The sequence below is a fragment of the Helicoverpa armigera genome, chromosome 17, assembly GCF_030705265.1.
Source record: "Helicoverpa armigera isolate CAAS_96S chromosome 17, ASM3070526v1, whole genome shotgun sequence".
Lineage (NCBI taxonomy): Eukaryota > Metazoa > Arthropoda > Insecta > Lepidoptera > Noctuidae > Helicoverpa > Helicoverpa armigera.
Window position 1 is genome coordinate 963071 of NC_087136.1, and position 23589 is coordinate 986659.

Sequence of the window (23589 nt, forward strand, 5' to 3'; positions counted from 1 at the left end):
TAAATAAAATAAAAACCTGAAATAGCAGAAATTCTTTTATTGTCACCTATATCCTAAAAGTCCTTTGAGGACAAACTTATCTACAAATTGATTGTAATAATCACATAACATTCATATAAAAATGCAAAAGTCACATCTTTTGAACTAAGCTACGTTTTAGTAAGCTCTTACAGTATTAATACGTGTAACTTGTCTTCTTCTCAATAAAGAATATTTTAGGCAGCATCATGATCTGAAACCAACAAAAAAAAATCAGTCACGGTAGTAGTACATGGCAGCGCCATCTGTTGTCTAATAGCATAACTACTAAAGTTTTCGTGTGTTTTCGAAAATTCATATTTTTGTTACTAAAACAGTGTTACTCACCTAAATATACAGTCGTCAAATACATCAATGAAAAACCAATTACAACAGAAAGGAATTGTAACAATCCTGCATTCCTCTTGCGTTCGTGCCAACGCGCCCTCTCGCGGGGAAGTACTTCGCTAACTGTCACATACAGCAGCGTGCCGGCTGCCAGGCCCTGTAATTAGTTACAAAACTCGTCAATAGATGGCGCTTAACGCATCTGATTTAAATAAATTCTACAAAACCTGTCTTCTAAACCTAGTAGACACAAACTAGAAAATGGGACACAGTTGCAAAAAACTATCTACATTTATTGTGTTCATTAATAAATAGAAGGTAGATTTCTATGCCTTGACAAGCCTAAGCACTACAAACTTACTTAGTATTTTATTTTTGAAGCTCAAACAAAAAATTCTACCTATGGGACTTCTAATTTTAAAGTGATTAAAGGCAGGCATCGAAATACCCATATAGTTAGGCATCTTAGGCCCAGGATCTAAATACATTTTTTTTATAAAGCTTGCGATTCCAATTCGAGTAAAAACTTTGGTCCAGTGGTGGATCTACCGAAGTGAGATAGATACATAAGATCAGAGAATATTTATCTGACGGGATGAATTTTGTCGGTAATAATATAGGTACGTACTTACACCGATAGTGGAGACCGATTAAAATAGAACGATAAACGTGCTTTTTTCCTTTATTTATGTTACTGATATACAGTATGAATGTTAGTTTGTACGTAGAAATCGCTTCCATAAAATATAATTGATGTATATAAATAACGCAATAGTATTGTGGACTGAGATTATTTTGTGCATTTAGATGTGTAATAACAGAATGAGAGAATATTTTTATAATTAAGATAACGTTATAAATCGACAATAAAACTTACAACATACAAGCAGCGCCATCTGTTAGTGAGTAGCTGTATATAAACAGTTCGTAATATCACTGCTAGATGTCGTTGTCTCCACCTGTTAGCATTACGCAGAACAGTGCCATGTTAAATAATAATGTGAATGCCAATGAAAATCAATTTTATTGGTCTACTAAGAGTATAGAAAAGTTTTATGAATGTTAGTTTGTACGTAGAAATCGCTTCCATAAAATATAATTGATGTATATAAATAACGCAATAGTATTGTGGACTGAGATTATTTTGTGCATTTAGATGTGTAATAACAGAATGAGAGAATATTTTTATAATTAAGATAACGCTATCCATCGACAATAAAACTTACAACATACAAGCAGCGCCATCTGTTAGTGAGTAGCTGTATATAAACAGTTCGTAATATCACTGCTAGATCGTGTCGCTGTCTCCACCTGTTAGCATTACGCAGAACAGTACCATGTTAAATAATAATGTGAATGCCAATGAAAATCAATTTTATTGGTCTACTAAGAGTATAGAAAAGTTTGTTATATTCATATAATTATAGTTCTATTGTACAAAATATGTACTTACCATCAAGCAAGTTTCAAATTATATTACCCAAGTGCAATGTGTCATATGGTTGGTATAGGTACTGTAAAGTATTTAATTTTAACGAAAATCACTACAAACTACTTTAACAATGTTATTTTCATCATCACAACAGCTATACGTTATTTTATTGTTGACATCAAAAACAAAACTTTAAATAAAATAAAAACCTGAAATAGCAGAAATTCTTTTATTGTCACCTATATCCTAGAAGTCCTTTTAGGACAAACTTATCTACAAATTAATTGTAATCATCACATAACATTCGTATAAAAATGCAAAAGTCACATCTTTTTACCTAAGCTACGTTTAAGTAAGCTCTTACAGTATAATACGAGTAACTTGTCTTCTTCTCAATAAGGAATATTTTTAGGCAGCATCATGATCTGAAAACAACAAAAATAAGATGTCAGTCACGGCAATAGTGCATGGCAGCGCCATCTGTTGTCTAATAGCAAAATTATTAAATTTTAAAGAAATGTTAGAACTAATTTGATAATTTATATTTTTGTTAAGAAAACGCTTACTCACCTAAATATACAGTCGTCAAATACATCAATGAAAATCCAATTCCAACAGAAAGGAATTGCAACAATCCCGCATTCCTCTTGCGTTCATGCCAACGCGCCCTCTCGCGGGGAAGTACTTCACTAACAGTCACGTACAGCAGCGTGCCGGCTGCCAGGCCCTGCAATTAGTTACAAAACTCGTCAATAGATGGCGCTCAACACATCCGATTTCAATAAAGGTTTAATAGAAACAAACTAGAAAATGGGACACAGTTTGAAAAAACTACCTACATTTATTGTGTTCATTAATAAGTAGTAGGTAGATATAGCCATATAGCTCATATAGCCTTGCCAAGCCTAAGCACTACAAACATAGTAAGTACATATTTTATTCTTGAAGCTCCAACAAAAAATTCTAAAGTAATTAATTAAAGGCAGGCATCGAAATACCCATATCGTTAGGCATCCCTAGGATCATTGACCTCAACCTTTTCATCACTACCTGCCAAAAAAATCACCACAAACCTGCATAACCGGTACAGCAATGGACTCCTTCATCGTGGCCACAGTCTCCAAGCCTGCTCCGATGCCGATGCCAGCGACGGAGCCTGCACTGAACAGCACGATGCACATTATGTGTGTGCAGGCACGGTTCGGGAAGTTCTCGCATAGTTCAGCTCCGAGACAGAAGCCGACCACGAACTTGTGGGATGCTACTGCTGCGAGTAGGAGTAGGACCTGGAAAAATATTGCTTTTACTGTAATTTCAGATATAATAAAGTATCTTCCTGGTTTTTCAGTGGGTTAGGACCAAAGCCCTGAAATCATGATACCAAGACTTTTTATAATTATTACATTCGTTTGAATATTATGAATGAGCGTCTTGTCCTTTCTGGTCCAGGATCTAAGTTACAAGGAAGGATCTTTGGTGACGGATCTTCCGAGGTGGGTACTCGTTAGTTCAGAGAATATTGGGCTGAATAGGTTTAAAATCTGAAGGGATATCTTTGAGCGCATTCTCTCTGTAACGAACGAGATCCCTACACAGAGTGGAGACTGATATTCAGCATAGAACGATAAGCGTGCGTTTTTTCCTTTATTTATGTTACTGGGTAAGTACAGTCATCGTCAATTAAATGTACCTATAAGTAAGAATATAATAAGTGCATAATCGATGCATTATGGAATGTGTAGGCTATCCTAGGTGCTCACCACCTATTGAATATCTGGTGGGTAAGGAAATCACCTATTTACGGCGTATTACAATAACCTGTCTATCTGTCTGTTCACTGGAGATAGAATGGGGTTTGTTTGTATTGAATCCGGTTAGACTGGAAGCCGACCCCGACATAGTTGAAAAAGGCTCGGAAGATGATGATGATGGGAATATAGGTAATAGTTAAGTAGGTACTTAATATTTTATTGATAGTCTAAGGACCTTCATTTATGTTAGGTATCTTGAAAAAGTAAATAATATTCTTCACTTTTTTCACTAATTTTCCCCTTTTCACTTGAATTCCAAAAGTGCTATTTCAATGCAGTGAAAAATGTATTCTAATTTTTAAACCAAATATTTCAACGATATGAAGCCCCCGCATTGCCCTCAAACTGCCTAAAGTTTGTAAATCATAAAAACATTTTCCTCAATTTTGTTAGAATGCACCAACATCCATCAGGGTTTTCCCTGTGCAAAAAAATAACCGAGAGTAAGGAGACCACAATTGAATAATTTAATAAAACGAGTTGAATCGCTAAACAGTAGGGGACTTCCCCTTAACTGTGTCTTCCCCTTAACGAAATAATTTTGGTCCACGAAGGAGACAACTGGACTGTTTAGCCTTTTTTTTAAACAAGTGAAATTATATGTAAGCTTAGTTCTCATTACATTTACTCATTAGTATCTAACTTACCAACCAATCTGAAAGTCAAACACAAATTCAAAAAATATTTCCAAAAAGGCCTACAAAAAGTCATTAAAAACGGCACAGAAGCGTCATAAATTTTTAAGTTTATCTAATTTAGATATTTTTTATGAATTCTTAAATCTTCTAAAAATATAAATAATCCAAAAATCGATATATCCTTGAAATTCTAATTAGGTATGTATCTTTATCAATAAGTACGTTCTTATGTGCATATTTGCCATCGATATGCACTTTAGCGTTATCAAGTTAAAATATCTTAATCTATGCCTAACCTTGGTGAATGCAGCCCACCCATTTGACTGCAATCGACTCAGGCGCAGCGGATCGGAAGCAGATAAAACCGTTGCCATTGGCAACGTCCTTGTTAAAATGTCATCTAGAGATGTATTTTATAGTAAACTCAATAAACAGACACGTGTTGCTGGGGAGTTTGTTGCGCCACTTCTTCCAAGCACACATAGGAAGTGGTTTGGCTTATTTTTGAATTAGACGTACGAATAAGATTCATCAGCCTAATTGTAATAAACGTTTTTGAGTTTGAGAATTAAATTTTTTCTATAATTTAGGCATGGATTACATTTTTCAGAGCCCAGACGGAACAAGCTAAATTTTATAAGCTAACTTATTATGTGTGTTATTTTAAAATTTACAAACTTGAAGAAAAGGCCTTGGAGACAATCCAGTTACAAAAAGACTAAAACATTTGTCAGTTAAATTGATATCTCTAAAGTTCAAGGCCTAATTGATCTGAAAGGATGATGGGCAATTTTGTATGAACCCTGGCCTGATAACCAATAAAGTTCTAATGTGAATTAGATTATTGCTTATACCCTACAGTTACTGAAATAAACCAGTTCATGTCAAGAATCGACCGGAAATAAGTACAGTCGGGCACAAAAGAGTTATACTTTTTGCACCATTTTTTTTTTTGTTAAAATAATATCCATAGTAGAAAAATTCATTGCATGATGTATTTTCGTCAACTTATCACATATTTAAATAAGCCTAGGGAAGATTATCAATTAAAATCGGTCTTAACTAGGCATAATTGTTTTAATAGCAAAACAAAACATAAAAACTTTTTCTTCTACCACCGTATATTATTGCCATTATTGGAGATGGCATTTCCTCGTGTGATATGTCCTGACTAATATGGACAATAATATAATGCACTTAAACATCCCTCCCATACGCACTGAGGTGGTTCAAGTCCATGGGCTATCCTATGCTATCAAGTGTCATATCTTCGTTCTCCGGTGGTTTACAAGGTTTTGGCCATAACAAAAAATGAAGCTTAGGGTATAAGCTATCATTTGATATGCGAATGGTTTTTATTGGATTTACCGGTTAGACTCACCAGAACGGAGGAATACGTACACCATACGTTGTAAAATACTACCTGCTAAATAATCTTTTTTTTTTCAATAAACTTGGAAAATATGGGCACAGATACCTTCTGTGACTCGTTCTGACAAGTATTGCCAATAATAATGCACTTAAACATCCCTCCAATACGCACTGAGGTGGTTCAAGTCCATGGGCTATCCTATGCTATCAGGTGTTATATCTTCGTTCTCCGGTGGTTTACAAGGTTGTGCCCATAACAAAAAATGAAGCTTAGGGTATAAGCTATCATTTGATATGCGAATGGTTTTTATTGGATTTACCGGTTAGACTCACCAGAACGGCGGAATACGTACACCATACGTTGTAAATACTACCTGCTAAATAATCTTTTTTTTTTCAATAAACTTGGAAAATATGGGCACAGATACCTTCTGTGACTCGTTCTGACAATTATTGCCAATAATAATGCACTTAAACATCCCTCCCATACGCACTGAGGTGGTTCAAGTCCATGGGCTATCCTATGCTATCAGGTGTTATATCTTCGTTCTCCGGTGGTTTACAAGGTTGTGCCCATAACAAAAAATGAAGCTTAGGGTATAAGCTATCATTTGATATGCGAATGGTTTTTATTGGATTTACCGGTTAGACTCACCAGAACGGCGGAATACGTACACCATACGTTGTAAATACTACCTGCTAAATAATCTTTTTTTTTTCAATAAACTTGGAAAATATGGGCACAGATACCTTCTGTGACTCGTTCTGACAATTATTGCCAATAATAATGCACTTAAACATCCCTCCCATACGCACTGAGGTGGTTCAAGTCCATGGGCTGTCCTATGCTATCAGGTGTTATATCTTCGTTCTCCGGTGGTTTACAAGGTTGTGCCCATAACAAAAAATGAAGCTTAGGGTATAAGCTATCATTTGATATGCGAATGGTTTTTATTGGATTTACCGGTTAGACTCACCAGAACGGCGGAATACGTACACCATACGTTGTAAAATACTACCTGCTAAATAATCTTTTTTTTTTTCAATAAACTTGGAAAATATGGGCACAGATACCTTCTGTGACTCGTTCTGACAATTATTGCCAATAATAATGCACTTAAACATCCCTCCCATACGCACTGAGGTGGTTCAAGTCCATGGGCTATCCTATGCTATTAGGTGTTATATCTTCGTTCTCCGGTGGTTTACAAGGTTGTGCCCATAACAAAAAATGAAGCTTAGGGTATAAGCTATCATTTGATATGCGAATGGTTTTTATTGGATTTACCGGTTAGACTCACCAGAACGGCGGAATACGTACACCATACGTTGTAAATACTACCTGCTAAATAATCTTTTTTTTTTCAATAAACTTGGAAAATATGGGCACAGATACCTTCTGTGACTCGTTCTGACAATTATTGCCAATAATAATGCACTTAAACATCCCTCCCATACGCACTGAGGTGGTTCAAGTCCATGGGCTGTCCTATGCTATCAGGTGTTATATCTTCGTTCTCCGGTGGTTTACAAGGTTGTGCCCATAACAAAAAATGAAGCTTAGGGTATAAGCTATCATTTGATATGCGAATGGTTTTCATTGGATATACCGGCCAATTTTACCCATCATCCTTTATTCGCATGATATTTAATAAATGAAACCAATGTGGGTTAATATTTAATTTAACACACAGATGAAGCTATGATCGTGAATTAGGAAAATGCACTTAATTAGGAAAGAAATATATAAAAAAGCTGTAAAACTGTTATTAATAGGCCTCCGCAAGTCCTCACCCCCCTGATAACTAAAGCACATTTATAGTATCTTTATCATTTAAAAACTTTGTATTATATTAAATACATTATTATGTATTCCTATGACATGAGGAAATATAATATTAGGCAATCGATTAGCTAATAAATTACTTATTTAAATATTTTGGTTTATGAATCTCATTATGCAATTATTTTGCAATATAACAAACTAGTTGATAACGATAGAAGGAAAATCACACGTCTACAACTATGCGTAAGGTAGATAAATGTAATATAATCACTTACTAAGTTGCATTAATTAACAACGCAAGTGCACCTAGTTACAGCTTATCAGATCCTATTGTATTTTTTTTTCAAAATGTTTAAAGATTTATTTAGCCCTTCTGGTCATACACCTGGACAAAATGACAAAAATACTAACCTCAGTAAATTTTTCACCTATGCCTCGTGGGAACTTCCCCGCACCCGAATAATTAAGTTGCCTAAAGCCCTCCTCTATATTTTTTTTCAAATTGGCACTTGCAAACTCTTTGTAATATTAGTTGGCATAGCCACTCAGCTAGGTTATGAGTTACGTTACGCCTCTGGTGACGAAAATGCAACGTGCAATATGGAGCCCTAGGGATTTTATATCTAGGTACTTGGTAAATCTTTGCACGACCACTACCTACTTGCCTTAGAAAATCCTCTTTGTAAGAAAAAATACTCGGTAGAATTGTAAACTTCCTTCTTCTGAGGAAGTCGGTTAAAATATTTCCTCGATTGCTGAATTTCAAAATCTGAAACTTCATTTTAAATAGGACTGTTATCTCGACAGTAAACTATTGTTATATTATTTATATTAAGTACATAAAGAAAATCTTATAATTCGTCTGACAATGATAAAGTTACCTCGCCACTTTCATAAGATCCTTTTGTAAACGAAGCGTGTTCTTTATTACACGCACGCAATGCAAACTTGTTTATTTTATTCTAATGTATTATTTTATAGTATTACTGCAATGTTCCCCGCATTTCCACCCGAGTCCGCAGGAAATTACTTCCTGGTAAGAATATATTTTTTAAGTTTCTCATCTACTAATATATTATATGTAGGTATTGTTTATTACTGTATCATGTGCCCTTTTTCAAGCCACCTGCATGCCCATCTCAATTAGTGTAGTAGTTTTAAAAACTTGACCAACAGAAAAGAGTAACTTTCGCATTTATAAATATTAAACTTTTACACTCAAACCAGGGACAAAACTTTCCAATAACTACACGAATCAATAATCATCCTAATTAAACAAACAAAAATACATTACAACAACAGTCTAATCCTGCGCATTTTAACTGCGGATAAAACAAAGATTGCTTATCAATGATATCATGTAATCGTAACGGCAAGGAGTAACGGCTTCGTAACGAAGTCTTATCATCGTGCTATCATCGTATGTGTGTCAACACTAGGCAACTGATAGCCTGATATCATTCACAAGGAAATTTACTAGACGAACATAGAGAAACATGTGTAATTGCTTTGATTATTGTCGTTGGAAATTGATCGGAGGTGTTGAAAATATTTAATGTGAAGAAAGCCATATTTTGTAAAAAGTAATTTGTCTCTTGAAGTAATAAAAGGATTGGTAGTTATCTCGTTATATGAAGCCTGAAAATGAGGTCAATGCCCGCTCTCTGTTTATCTTATTTAAGAAGAAATGAGTGCAGAAATAAATGCAAGATTCAATTCAAAATGAAGTGTGCCGTGAAAGTCAGACAATAAGTAATTATTATTCTACTATACATAGCTCTATGTGCCTTAAAATCTAATGTAGAGTTATTCAAAATAATACAAATTATTCATACAAATATTACCTACGTCTGTTATTTGCATCCATTATCATCTTCATTTATTTTTGAATGAAAATATATTTCAAAAACAGTCATATGAAGGACTAAATATGAGGAAAAGCTTAAAGATTTTTGACCAGTTTTGGCAGAATCAAACGCGTTTAACCGGTTAACGTTCGGCACATTGGGCACTAAACCGAAATTTTATTTTGCCGTAAGAATTCTGTTCCTTTGTTTGTACCTAATTTTTTTTTTAATGTGTCTCGCAACTTTTGATTCATCGTAAAAATTTAAGTTCGCGGGATCAGCTAGTCAAAAATAAAATATACTACTAACTATGTCTGTTTAATTCTTTCTATGTCCTTTCCTAAAGTTCAAGTTAAGTCAATGCCAAATTGCAAAGCGATTTGTATGAGATTTGACCTTAGCCACATGAGTTTTTTGTTCACTTTAACTAATGGTAAAAGTCTGATTACTGAGGTTCACAAAACCCTCTAGTTTTCAAGGTCATTATGGCTACTAGTAAAATGAGCTTTAATAGAACTGATCAATCAACAAAAAATCTTACCTACCTAAGTATTGCCAAATTCTAATCCAATAGGTAGGTAACTGCGTAGGTTAACTTAAGCTTATTTCATATGTATAGTAAGTTCAAATTCAAATGTATCTATGTTGCACTTTTTAAGATATTGAGAAAGGCTGGACCCTAGACATTACTTTGAGAAGTGGGGTATCACAAACGTAAATCCTATGGAAGTTAACAAATAAAGAATATTTTGTTTGTTCCTTATTGGTCCATCAGCAAGGGGTCTCATCTGACCGTGAACTTTACCACACACTCCAGGCGTGGTCTGCCTTTCACTAGTGATCTTTAGCCCGGTTATTGGTATTTACCAGGGCTCAGGGCTCCGATAAACTGTACAGACATGACTTGATAAACGCTTTGATCTAATTCCCACGCAGAAAGTATTTTTTTTTGTTTACTTTTCCATCGATTTGGTATGTTATGTGGTCATACCACTTCACTTTCGCCTTGGACCGCGCTTTCGTTTGTGACTCGTAGGAACTATTTACTTCGTACTCCCAGATAAGAAGTAAGTACCACATAGGTAGCCTTCCTTGATACTTACATGGGACATCTAATACTGAAATAATCGTTCAAATCGGATCTGTTGTTTCTGATATTTCTACTAGGTAGGTTTAAAAAAACTCTTCAGTTTTATGATAAGTACTTATATGCAGGTCGACTTAGCTATGGGTCAATCTGGAAGTATTTCTGTACGCATTAGCAAGATGCAGACAACATTTAGTAATTAAAATATTTATCAGTAACACTTTTTGTTATGAGTGAGACTGTCTGGTCGACCAGTGTTATCATCATTTATTATTTATACACTATCTGCTTGTAAAAGGATATACTCTGTGTATTTTTATACTCTCGCAAATTAATTTGTTATTATAACTTGAAGGTTCATTTACCTTCCTACTTTCTTGCATTACCTACCTACCTGCCTGCTTAGAGTGACTAAGAAATGTATTCTTCAAAGGATGAACACTTACATATTACATCAAATCGCAACACATTCGCGCACCTGAATAAAAAAATGCTTTGTTACAGCCTTCTTCGATAAAAAAATATGTAACACTGAAGTTCTTTTGAGCCACAAGATTCAAGCTGTACCTACTTAGTTTGTGGCTCAACTGCATATTGTAAGGATCCTTTTAATGAGCATTACCATTCTTTAGCTTTTACTTTTTCAAATCGATCCAGATCAGCGTGTTCAAGTTTCAAAAAAAGTCTCAGCTACATAATGTTAACGCTTTATTATTGAACACAGACAAGGGTTTAACTGACCAACCAATAAAGTCTTAAGAAATAAGCAGACGAACCTCTTACATAAACGAAAGTTGACAATGGACGATGAATCGTGGATAAGTACCTATGTGAAAGTTTTTTGCAAGCATGTTCCAACGTAGCTACGGCCAAATGTTTTTGCTCAAATTAAAACGTGTTTAATTTTAACATGGTTTTGCTTTGTGTTATACTGTGAAGTTATTTTATTAAAGCGAACAAATGTTTAGTTTTGCATGGTTGGATTTATTACTGTTTAGTGGCATAACATTACTCATATTCCTTCTTGAAGGGTTAAGTATAATGCTCCATTTACTATTGACTTGAAAGTCCTGACTGGCTGAATAAGATAATACAAGTCAGACTGCTTGCGTTCAATAAATCAATTCATTAGTCATCTTAAATAGGTTTGATGAATGACTCAATTCCGTATGTTTCTTTCTACGGCTTATCAGACATTAAAAGCAAATTGAACAAAGAAATGCAGTGTATATTTTGATTAAAAAATCCGTCATACTTACGCCCTTGTTGAAGAAAATGAAACCATCACTGTAAATCCCAAAATAAAATTCTAAATAGACAGGCCCGCCGCTAGCTGTTTGTTCGCCCGCGTGCAAAACTGATTATGCCGCCCTACGACTACATACGTTTTGTCAAAAATATATAAGGGGAGGGGGGGATCCAGGGTGTCCGGACCCCCCCGCCCATTCATATCCATTTTACTTGTCCAACAGAAAAAAATATGTACATGCACCGCTCTGATTGCAGAAAACCCACCTACTTTTGGATAAATAACAATAGCAATACATAACATACACAACTTTTTATTTACCTACTTGAAATGTTCAGAGTAACCTAAGCAGTCCTGGGTTAGCCCATCAGCAAACTAAGCAATTGCTTAGGGCATCAATGCAGTGCAATCATCACCCAAGTGGCCCCTATGTATTGAAAGATTGTGATTAACTTAAACTAACGAACTTAAATATCTATAACAATGTTTAAAGTCAGTAAAATATGTTATTTGGTGGGTTTCCCGTTGAAAAGTCAACTTATAGGACACATCTCATATGTAAGGAAGCGCGAGCGGAGCGAGCGCGAAAATTTTTTAGTCTAAGGACACAAAACAAATAAAAACCATTGTAAATTAACAAAGCAAAGTCAAAAAGTAAGATATGCACAGAAGTGAAGTGCAAAAGCCGCGAGCGAAGCGAGCGCGATTTTTTCCTTAGAGTTTTCATGAAGTAAACATATCATAAAAAGTCATAACGGACGTGCGCGAAAAATGTTTTTTCGGAATTGAATGCCTCAACAATTAAACAAAGATAAACTGCGATATCTGACATGGAGCCGCGAGCGTAGCAAGCGCGAATTTTTTTGGGGATGCAAAGGGTGAAACAGTCAAAATTAATAGGAGACGACCAAAGCTAGGGCGGCTTTTTCTGAAATTTTATTGGTTTAATTTTGCCGCCCCTAAATAGCATTTGCCCCACGCTACGTCACTATCTACGCTACGCTACTATCTTAAATCGTTTTTAAGAATCTTTAATTTTGAAAACTTCCTTTCAACAGATGTACCTACCTACCTAACTGAAACCGGCAGTGTAAGTAATATTCGTAGTGCTATTGCTGTGTTCGGAAATATTGAAATCAAATCATTAGTAAAAAGATATTGTATTTTTTAAATATTACGTGATAAGTCGCTCGATTTGCCGCCCCCTAGGACATGCCGCCCGCGTGCTGTGCACGCGCTGCACGCCCGCTTACGGCGGGCCTGTAAATAGACAACAGTTACCTACTATGAAAATAATATATGAAGAACCTTACCTGTGTTGCACTCTCCTGCAATCCAATCGCCAATCCTTCCAGCACACTATGTACGAACAACGCCGATAACAGCCCAACAACACTCGAAGAACTTCTATTGCAAGGCTCCGTATGGCTCACATGACACAGTTCCGAAGCTTCTCTATCCCTCATCTCACCATCATGGTCTCTTGGCAGCAGCCTGGTCTGCTCACCAACATGGGAATGTCTCTCATGACTGTTACTGCTATAGAATAGATGAGACAGCTCATCCACTAAGTACACAGTGAAGAATCCAATACATAATGTCAATTCTGAGTATTGTGGTAACTTTTCCCTGGTTTCTGGTAACATGTGCACTAAAGAAGTGGAAAGAAGTACTCCCCCTCCAAAACAGAGAAGACACGAGAGGAGCAGTGGGTGCCTTTGTCGTGCAGCTTCTGAAAAACATGCTGGCAGCATTCCGGAGAAGAATGCTCCTAAGCCTAATGCGAGCATGGATATTGCTCGAGCTGTGGTGATATCCATTTTGAATAGTTTCTGGGTTACTCCTCCCCTATGTAATTAATTTTCTTGTTTCACGTTGCACGGTTTTCGAAAAATGTTCGTTTTGTTTGTCGTTAATTTGTTGCCGTCTTAACTTAAAAACGGAAACTTCTTTTTCTTTAATTTCGCAGTCTTTTTTTCGTTTCACAAAACTGGATTCAGCACTTAAAATGTCGGTACAAGTATTTTTATCCACTACACCAAACACATGTGTCGCAGTGACACTAAAAACTTTATCAGATGTTATATTTACATATGTTTATCAATAATAACAGACGTTTGGTCCTGAATCACGACACACCACCGCTCATTGCGGGCACCCACCACGAATGACTCGCTACAATCAGTAGTACCCTCACAAAATTATTAAGACATCCCAAGAAGGACGATTCCGTCCTTATCATGAGCTAGCAAGGTCTAATTTACAATGACAAGCAGATAATTCCATGTAAATGACATTAGTCATGATGTAAGTCTTGGCCAATTATGCTTGAGCTTCCTCGCCCCTCCCTTGCAATCGCGTAGAAGGAGCTCAAAAGGAATCTGACTGCCACTAAAAGATCAACGTTTACTGGTGATAAACAAAGAATAATGGAGCATTGATGATTAATTCAACAATATTATAAAACTTTTTTTACCATATTTATAAGTTCTTGGACAAAAACCGTCTGATGTTTTTATGCAAAGAGTTATTATGACTGTCTCGTTGAGAGGGAAATTATTTTTTGGTGACTTTGGTGTACAATTAAGCATTCGTATTAAATGACAATGAAACAATTAGTTAGTTGAACCATTGAACGAGACAACACAAAGAGAAACCTGTTTAGTTATTTAGGAGATTGCGTCATTTCTAAACGTATGTCTTTCGTAAAGTAGCAGAAATTAGGTACATTCATGTCCTAAATTCCATTTGATAATGACTGTCTTCGATGAGACAAAATAGATTTATTGTTCTAAATTGAGCTCGCTAATCCGCTTTAAATATTTTCGGAGCTTGTCTAAATAACAGAACGATGACACTCTTAATAAGACGTAGTCGTTTTTATACGTACATAGGTACTGGGTACAATATACGCTTACGTACTCAGTGGTCTACCTACTACAATTCAACAGCTCACAATCATATCAATATGACAAAGGGAAAACATGTTTTGTTTGTTTGGCTCCAAAAATTCTTTGACTATTGGAAAGCTACACTCTTCCCAATAACTTAATACAGGTTATATTTTAGCCCGGTACGGGCAGTAGTTCAATACTTATGACAAACTACTTACTGATTTTCTTCGAAAGTTTTCTTCTTTTAGTTTGTATTAACTAAAAGAAGAAGAAAACTTTCTTTATGACTCAATACTTCAGGGTTATCAGGTTATCAATATCCTTCCTGATTCGTCTGGACTCAACCTACATACCTTAATAGTTTACAATAATATTCGACGTAATATCAACCATAACAATGTAATTTCGTTATTTTATCAGTTGTATGTACTTAATTTCGTCATTTCTTATGGCTAAATGGTTGCAAATGATTTACTTCATTGGTGAGAGTTGCAATAATCTAATAATTGTTTTCAGGAGGTCTAAACGATCCATCATTTTATTCGGATATGGATTATAATTCACTAGGGATGCGGGTGGAATATCGGGAAACAGCTAGAGATTTTTTTTAAGGATGTATCGTATACTTCAAGTTTTAAAGAAGAACATTTTAATCTCAAACCTTCTTCTTTACACTCATTTTTACAAAAAATAAATCAAAAGTCACAAAAAACAAAGTCATACATGTCATATAAAAAATACACGTCACGAAAGATTCAAGTGCTACCAAAAATATAATGAAATGAACGAGTTACTGCAAAAGCATGGATGTTCCAATGTGTTCACCGTCCCTGAGGGACTCAAGGAGCTCATGTCAGATATCACACGTGAGGTAAACCTTGTAAAATGCATAGGTTCCATACAGCCCAAATCATCTTGGTTCCAGTAAGCCAAAATCATCATGGGCAATTATCGAGTACCTTTGGGTCCAAACTGCGATCTTTTACTTGATTAATTCCACATCGATAATCATAATGATGAATTTCCCAATCTTGGCAATCTTCCGACATCGCCTATGGACCTTTAAAGTCCCAATTCTTACTTAAACTAGACGACAGATAGACGTAAATTAGAAAAGATTGAGACAGGCTAATTAGATGAAGAACAGCATTTAACAGGTTGCATAATATCCCTCTCAAAAACAATGTCTCATCTAGGTGCTACGCTGGCAGCCAGCCAAACTCCTGGACTTCATAGCGAACTACCTGTCAGCATTACTGATCACCCGCGAGCACGGCATCATGGCTGTCAAGATCCTCGACGACCTCTGTGACTGCCGGCCGACCGTCTCTGAACATCTTCTGCAACTTGGTATGGAGAAAGAAGAAGCTGATGAACTAGCTAACATCATAAAGAATGAGATTGAAGGTCACCAGCCCGTTGAAGGGAAAGGTATGGTGAAGATTGGTTTTCTTTATTATAATCCATATTTATGTAATATTTCCGATAGGTATATTTACCGCGCTTGGGCATAAAGATACGCATCACAAAATGCAGCGCGTTACTGGAAAATTGAATGGTCTTTAGTTACGACACAAATGTAAAGACTTATATTTCCACACAACTGGAGAAATGTAATCGAGATGCAGCATCAATACACGACTACATTTACCTACTACATTTGAATGCGGTATGTTGTATTCTGACGACAGCGTTCTGATTACAAAATCAGTACAAATCCAAATTACAGTTGATAGTATACAATAGTACCGTAACAGCAATCTTTATTTAAGGAATAAAATTAAAAACTCATTACACTTATTTCAGAAAAAGTGAAAGAAACTGCAATACTAAAGAAGGTATTAGCCAGATACCCTCTTGACGAAGAAATGTCTGCAAAGGTCTGTCAGGTGGCCAGAAACGCATACCGTGATTACTGGTACAGAAAGAATATGATGAAGAAGGTAAACCCTATAATTCATAAGCTCTAGATAAGAGACAATTCTGAATACTTCCATTAAAAGTACGAGAAATATTACGTTTGAAAACACTTCTTAATTATATTTTGATGAATACATATAGCTTTATAATTCTAGGGCATTAAGATGCAGCCAGAGGAAGCATGGCAAAAGGCAGCTACTAATACTTTGGAGTTGTATAAGAAAACGAAACCTTCCATAAGTGAACTTCAACGGGCTACTGTGAAAATACAGGTAAAGTGAAGTGTTAGACAATATTAAACGAGAATAAAATAAACCAAGATTAATAACATCAGATCAGCCGTTACCAAAACTACAGAATTATAAGAGCTTTTATCTTTAGGAAACTACTGTGCCTATAATACATAATGTATATCGTAACTTTGTCCCTGAAAGAAATTTGAGTATACCATAACATTCCATAATTTAATAATATAAGAAGGAAGCTGACGTTTTTTATTTTTTTCCATAGGCTGCCTACCGAGGATACCACGTCCGTAGAAACGTGTTGAAACACTTGATGCCGCAGCAAAAGAAGAAGAAGCCAGGCCGTAAGGTGGAAATGCCAGGTCCGCCGCTAGACATCGCCACCTCCAGGGAAATAGACCTGGGTCCTGTTATAGTAAGTCGTTTTTAAGTATTTATTGTAGTCTTTGCACCAATTTTATGATTTGTAAGTCAAGAACTGTGATATTTTGTATTTTAATCTTATGCAGCTTCAATAAAGATATGCTTTTGTTCATATTTAGAATATCAGAATCAAAGAAGATGACGTCGGTGGTATGTTTGATGAGGAGAACAAAAAGAAACTTGGTCTCAATTACGACCCAACAAGGACCATCACTCAAATAGATGACGATGAGTTTCTTAAAGAAAAGACTGCTAAACACGTGGGTGGTTTTGGAGACACTCCAAAAGGACCCAAATTCCAAGTCTTGGAAGCTACTCTGTCGAAGCCAAGCTTCACTGCAACGGAAGGTGAGAACTTTATTCTTGCCGATTTGAAAACACGCTCGTTAGTCTAGTGTTCGCAAATGTGGCTGAACCGCACAAGATCTCGAGTTCGATTCTCAGGCCGAAACTGCTTTGTAAGAAATTGTAGTGACATTTGGATCGGCACAAACACTTATGCACTATATACCTAATGTCCGAGTTGACAGCCTTTGAGACAGGCCACCAGATATTATTATTATTTATATTGCAAATATTCCGAATTTCATGATAATCTGAAAATTTCAGAAGTATCCGTGATGTCTGATCGGGACAAGGATGGGAAGCCTATTCCTGATATATATCCAATTACTCATCCAAGAATTTCATTTGCCGAGGTGAGTCACAATTTGATTTGTCGAAGATTTGAGTAAGCATGTAGTATTTTAAAGAAAATAATGAAGTTTTAAATAGGTAACTAGCTAAATGATAGATTGTATTATAATGGTTTAAAATCAGCTTATATCGGCTCCATTTACAGGACAAACTCGCTGCAAAAGATAACTGATTTTGCAAGGAGATAAATGGAATGAATGCCAGGGTGGCAATGATTATTTTGCTTATTCTATAAACGGCTGCGAGAGAAGTGTCGATTGCCTATATAGACATGGAATTCATGATTCTACAGGCTCCACCGTTGATAATAAAGACTCCAGATGAAGACTTTCTGGAAGTACCAGAGATGCTGGATGATCAAGGAGTAGAACCGCTGGTCATTCCACCTGGAGCCTTCGAAATACCTGAAGAGTTGATAGGCGAGTATTTTAGTTATTCTTTATTAACTTTATTAACTGACTTCCCAAAACGGAAGAAGTTCTCAATTCGGATGTTTGCATCTCGTTTCCACGTAGGTGACTTGCAAGTAACTGGCCTTTTATTTGAATTTCACAATTTGCATTACAAGCAATTTGCAACAAAGAGTCAAACATATTCGCATTGGCAACTTTCGTTCAATGGAAAATTAGACATCTGCTTGTATCTAACACTTTATCAATAGAGCGATCGTGAGAAAATAAGATACGATGACTTAAATATTTGCGATAAGATAAAATGGCATTGAATAGATATTAATAATATTAATCAACCCTGATAGGCTTTGTAAATAAGTGTTGTGGGATTTAAACAACGCTTACAATGTTGAGAGGCTGTTAAATAGTAGGTAACAAACCTTACAAAGTAACGGTTCCCCACGGTTTCACCTACGTCTCTGGAGAACCACTTACCGCAAAAAGGATAAAAAGTAGCCTAAGTCTTCTCCCAGGTCTTAGACAATCCTTCTATTAACCCAAAAATAGACTAAGCATGAAACTTTTAGGAGAATAAATAAACTCTTTTATCTCTTTCTCAGAGGATTCAATCATTGCATCTGCTCGCACTGTTGAAGATGAAGAATAGTCAACTTTATGTTTCGTGTATGAGAGTTTTATTTTGTTGCATTATTTTCTTGTTGTCTTGAATGCTTTGTATTGATTGTACTTAATTTTGTGTTTGTGTTTTATTTGATAATTTCTAAAGCATGGCATACTAGATGTTTATTTATTTTTCATTGTCATGCAAAATTGTTGTCAATAAATTGATTGAAACCAAAGTCATGGACGATTTAATTGCGCCTCAAATTAAAGAAAGTTGTAGGCTAGCTATGCCTGATGGCTTGAAAGAGCTCATGAGTGATATTTCTAGAGAAGTAAGTATAAATTTTAAAATACATGTACTATGTGGACTATACATTACCTCATCTTAGACAGACTTTAGTACTTTTCACTCATCACTAGCTTAACCTTCTAACTCAATTGGGGTCAGATTAACCTCATGAGGTAAGTACCAGTTTTTTTTGCATGGAGCAACTATTTTCACTTTCTGACCTCCTCCAACCACTTACTTGGTCAACCTATTGACAGTAGGGACCCATGCTTTTCCAATCACGGCAGTACTTTTGACCCATATAATTTAAAATGTGATCATCAATTTTCTGTTTTCTTAGTCATTTCTACTTGTTTCTTCACTTCTACTTCTCTGTTTTCTTGGTGACTTCTAGGTCTTAAGATACCAGCCACAAGACCTCTACCAGTTCATAGCAGATTACCTATCGGCCCTGCTCATAACGAGAGAGAACCTATCCATTGCCAGTCATATATGCGGTGATATGACTCAATGCGGTTGTGAACCAGAGTTGCAACACGAGCTGAAGCATTTAGGCGTGCATGAAGAGGATATCATACCTGCTAGGGATATTATTGTCAAATGTTTTGAGAAGGGCGAAGGTGTGTTTTTTTCTTTATTATTAAACAAATCACTATTGTTATACATTGCAAATAGGGCGCAATTTGAAAATGTTTTGACATGTCTTTTTTATGGTATTTCGTCAGTGGTTCAAATTAACACAAAACACACTGATGCAGGGTAAGTGGCAGTTTACAAAGGCACCAAGATCTTTGGGTCACCACGAACAAGCGCCTAAATAAAAATATAAAGCAATGAGACTATCCTCAACTTGCTCCATTACATCAGAACTTAGCAGCGTCATCTATTGTACACATTTTCCTCAAACTATTTTTGCAGTGAACGAAAGCTCTCTAATATTGAAGTTACTTAGAGAAACCAAAATAGACCCGAATATAATTCCGGCTGTCCTGGAAGCAATCCGCAATGCCTTCATACGACATGAGGCGCGCAAAATTGTTAAATGTGAGGTATGATTTAAAAAGCTGTTTTAAGAGGAGTATATAATAATTGTCTTTTTTACAAGCTGCGAAATAACCAATTAACTTATTTGAATGTAGTGTACTTACTTAGGTATTGTATTTACATAGCTACACTTTATGTGAACGCAAAATTCCGAATCATCAATCGTAAATTCGTTATGTTGAAGAGAAACAATATCCCTGTAATCATTACGGATTTGATCCTCAACATATGTTGCTTTCAGTCATCATCAGAATGCACCTATGATGACATGATGAGAGCAGCCAAGCATACACTGAATCTGTACAAAGGAACTGCGCCATCAGATGAAATGTACAGAATTATGGCTGAGAAGATACAGGTACAAGAACGAAATTACATCTACTAGACAGTTTTGTATAGTATTTGATAGCATACAACATCTGTAAGTAGTATATTCCAGGGTAAAATAAAACAAGAACATCATGTAAAGTTATCATTAAAAAAAGCTATCGAATAGGTGAAAGAATAGCCATACATGTGAAGCATAATCATAGAAGTCATTTTATTTATTATTTCAGAAAACCTACCGCGCTTACGGGGTGCGAAGACACATGAAGCCTAAAGACCTCTCATTGAAACCACCAGCTAAGGAGGGAGACACCCAGGCAGACCCTAATGCCTTACCCGATAGCGCAAACACTGTCTCCCCTAAGACATTGTCCTCTGGAACTGTTTCTTCAGATTCCTTAACCGAGGTGAGGAAATCCTATCTAGCCATGCTATTATGGTCTTAATGTCAACCTCAAAAGTTTCGTTTTCCTACGTCGATAAATATGCCGTCTCTTTGTTCCAGGATCCAGAAATTGCGATGACATTACATATGAGTAAAATCAGTAAGTTCTCACTTTGTAAATTGGGTCTTACTTAGAATTTAAGGTTGTAAAGGATCAAGATCTTACAGGTAGTAGTAATAGGATACAAATAGGGGTAATAAATGTGTTTTTCTGACAGGAATGAAAACTTTATCGTCAACATCCGTCGCCGGATCGTTAGTGAACTTGCCTCATTTCAAGCCATACTCAGCCGATGAGCAAGGCCTGTCAGACGTCGAGGAATATCCAGAGAAAGAGCACGCACACATGGATTACACCGCAGACAATCCTCACTTCTCTGTGGTATACGATGATAAGGAATTCTTCAGAAGAGATAGGAAGATCAGCTTCAGTGATACGGTACCAATGGGAGAAAAATTTGAACTTCTTGGCAGTGATCACCATGATGTTTCGATTGGTTTGAATAACTCGAATCGATCAAATACATCGAATGAAAAGGGGTTTGTAAAGAAAGTTGATAGTAATACAAGCAGCCTTAATGAAATTGGAAGTGATGTAATAAGGTTGGAAGACAGTGATAATAATAACGATGACATTTTAGAAGAACTCCGATAATCGAACAATAATCGATCAAAGCGTTTTCAAAAATTCGAGTTAGGTACTTCAGTTTTTTTATTCCCCTTCTTAAAAAGGAGAAGGTTCTCAATTCGAAAGTTATTAATGTTTTCTTTTTAGAAAATTATTGTATATGATAAAGATTTGATTTTTCTATCATTGTGTGTGCAACAAACCCATATTACCGATTTTTTCAATATCAAAATTAAAGTGGATTCAAGAATAATAAATCACATTTTTACAATAAAATTTATTTTACTTTCAATATAGACCTTAATATCAATAAAATTGTAGGACGTATACAATCATGTAATATATAATTTTTTTGGTCAATAATATAGTTTATAATACATAATCTAAAATATATCTAAAACTTATAAACTAGCAACGTGTGGGATAAAACAGTGCACTTTAACTAATTATGTAAATGCTTTGACTTTTATTTAACAAAAAATATATGAATTTTTCTAAAGCCTCATCTTCACTAATATTGCTTGAAAAGCTAAAATTAAATAGCCTTGTGAAAAGATTAATGAAAAATCAGATTTAAATGATGCTGTGTAAGTTTGGAAAATTCAAAAAGTGATTAGAGGCTCCACAGAACTGACAACATGCTTAAATCATACAAATAAACAACATTTTGCAACAATAAATAAATGAGATTTAAAATCAATCAAGGTACACACATCTCCTGCATGCATTTATGTATTAGATATGTAATTAACAGCGGTCTATTACGTCATTTACTAGTTTTAAAAGTAGCACGAGTATTCAAAATTCATAATACTAGCGCACAAAATAATTACGCACAAAAAGTTGGCAACACCAAAAACGTCACTCTAACGTCACAAAGCTGCCACTAAAAAATTTCGTTGTGCGTAGCCATTATTGCCATTCACTAAAATTACTTTTACTATAAATGTTAAATAAATCTAGTTACGGTAATATTAGTGTTAGCGTTAAACTAAGAGTTTAGTAGAAATCACAGCAAAATTCAACAAACGACGCTTATATACGATTTTATTAATTGTGATTGGAAATTATGCTTACAACATTACCTAAGAAAACCGAAACATCGATAGACTAGCGGAATGATCCCCTAAAAATAAATAAAAATAAATTGTTCGAACAAAAAAATAAAACTTAAAAACAAATCTTATGTACAAGTTTCGTTAAAATTATGCGATGTTGCCATGATGGTGACGTTAAATGGTATTTATTCTATAATTCCGTAGATTAAAAACGAAAGAACGAACGAATGAATGAAATTATTATAACAAACAATAAAATTTCATTAGTTTTTTTTATTTGAGCGATCAATTTTCTAGAGATCTTGTAACTTATACTTTGGTATGTTCCAAATAGTTTACTTTTTAAACTAAGGCTGGCGATACACTACGCTAGGTTGAGATACGTATGCCAGCGTTGTCATGGATACGAATAAGGTTCTTACTTAAAGGAAGAGGATTTCAAATAGTGTCCACGCCGCCGCCTAGCATTTTGTTGCCGTATTCGCTGAGGACCTGAAAATAGATAAAATTAAGTATTGAGATATAGAAAATTAAATATGTAGTCTTTCTATCTATCCTATCGATTGAGCTGTAAGCATATCCACGTAAGCTCTAGTGTTATCACCATCATCATCATCTCAGCCATAGGACGTCCACTGCTGTACATAGGCCTTCACCCTAGATCTCCACAGATACTGGTTGGAAGCGACCTGCATCCAGCGTCTTCCGGCGACCTTTATAAGGTCGTCTGTCCATCTTGTTGGAGGACGTCCTGGTGTTATAGCTCTTTCTCAAATTTGCCTCTGATGGTAGGGATTATTATTATTTTAGTACGATGAGTCAGTTACCTTATAGACGAAGATGTAGTGATGCCTATTGGACAGCGAGTGTGGCCGCTGTGCCCGCAGCTGTCGCACGACGCGCGGCACGTCGGCGGCGGCCGGCAGTGCGCGCGCGCTGATGTCCAGCGCCAGCAGCGCCGCCGACCGACCCGCGCCCGACGCGCATGTCACCACGCATGGACGGATACCTGGGAAA

General features: G+C 35.8%; 4 protein-coding genes across 9 annotated transcripts in view; 2 read left to right on the plus strand and 2 right to left on the minus strand.

The window, feature by feature from the left end:
- Window positions 1-23: 23 nt before the first annotated feature.
- On the minus strand, window positions 24-13782 carry LOC110376903 (zinc transporter ZIP1). 2 transcript variants are annotated; one of them, XM_064038783.1, is made up of 4 exons: window positions 12901-13782; window positions 2872-3084; window positions 367-523; window positions 24-232 (listed from the first exon to the last, which is right to left on the minus strand). In XM_064038783.1, the coding sequence occupies exons 1-4, from the start codon at window positions 13405-13407 to the stop codon at window positions 216-218; spliced, it is 894 nt and encodes a 297-aa protein (XP_063894853.1). In that variant the 5' UTR covers window positions 13408-13782; the 3' UTR covers window positions 24-215. The 2 variants fall into 2 exon arrangements, with proteins under 2 accessions (XP_063894853.1, XP_021191219.2); XM_021335544.3 differs by lacking the exons at window positions 24-232; window positions 367-523 and adding exons at window positions 2014-2223; window positions 2369-2525 and having other exon boundaries at window positions 12901-13781.
- A 1394-nt stretch (window positions 13783-15176) lies between these two features.
- Window positions 15177-19018, plus strand: LOC110376912 (uncharacterized). Of its 3 annotated transcripts, none has more exons than XM_049846133.2 (9): window positions 15177-15347; window positions 15678-15912; window positions 16288-16424; window positions 16557-16673; window positions 16912-17061; window positions 17189-17417; window positions 17679-17767; window positions 18058-18184; window positions 18778-19018. In XM_049846133.2, the coding sequence occupies exons 1-9, from the start codon at window positions 15285-15287 to the stop codon at window positions 18822-18824; spliced, it is 1194 nt and encodes a 397-aa protein (XP_049702090.2). In that variant the 5' UTR covers window positions 15177-15284; the 3' UTR covers window positions 18825-19018. The 3 variants fall into 3 exon arrangements, 2 of the variants coding, with proteins under 2 accessions (XP_049702090.2, XP_021191235.3); XM_021335560.3 differs by having other exon boundaries at window positions 15180-15352; XR_010277325.1 differs by having other exon boundaries at window positions 15183-15352; window positions 17911-18184; window positions 18778-18798.
- LOC110376921 (uncharacterized) lies at window positions 18958-21782 on the plus strand. Its single transcript, XM_049846318.2, has 7 exons — window positions 18958-19113; window positions 19465-19690; window positions 19989-20119; window positions 20356-20472; window positions 20672-20848; window positions 20947-20986; window positions 21105-21782. Exons 1-7 carry the CDS (start codon window positions 18958-18960, stop codon window positions 21539-21541), a joined length of 1284 nt encoding a protein of 427 aa, XP_049702275.2. The 3' UTR covers window positions 21542-21782.
- A 332-nt stretch (window positions 21783-22114) lies between these two features.
- LOC110376897 (uncharacterized protein) overlaps window positions 22115-23589 on the minus strand; it is a 70345-nt gene continuing 68870 nt past the window's right edge. For all 3 annotated transcript variants that reach the window (XM_021335534.3, XM_021335532.3, XM_049846118.2), the window contains 2 exons: window positions 23400-23581; window positions 22115-23064 (listed from right to left, as the gene is read on the minus strand). In XM_021335534.3, coding sequence (XP_021191209.3) covers window positions 23011-23064; window positions 23400-23581 — 236 coding nt within the window. In that variant the 3' untranslated portion in view covers window positions 22115-23010. The remainder of the gene's footprint in view (window positions 23065-23399; window positions 23582-23589) is intronic.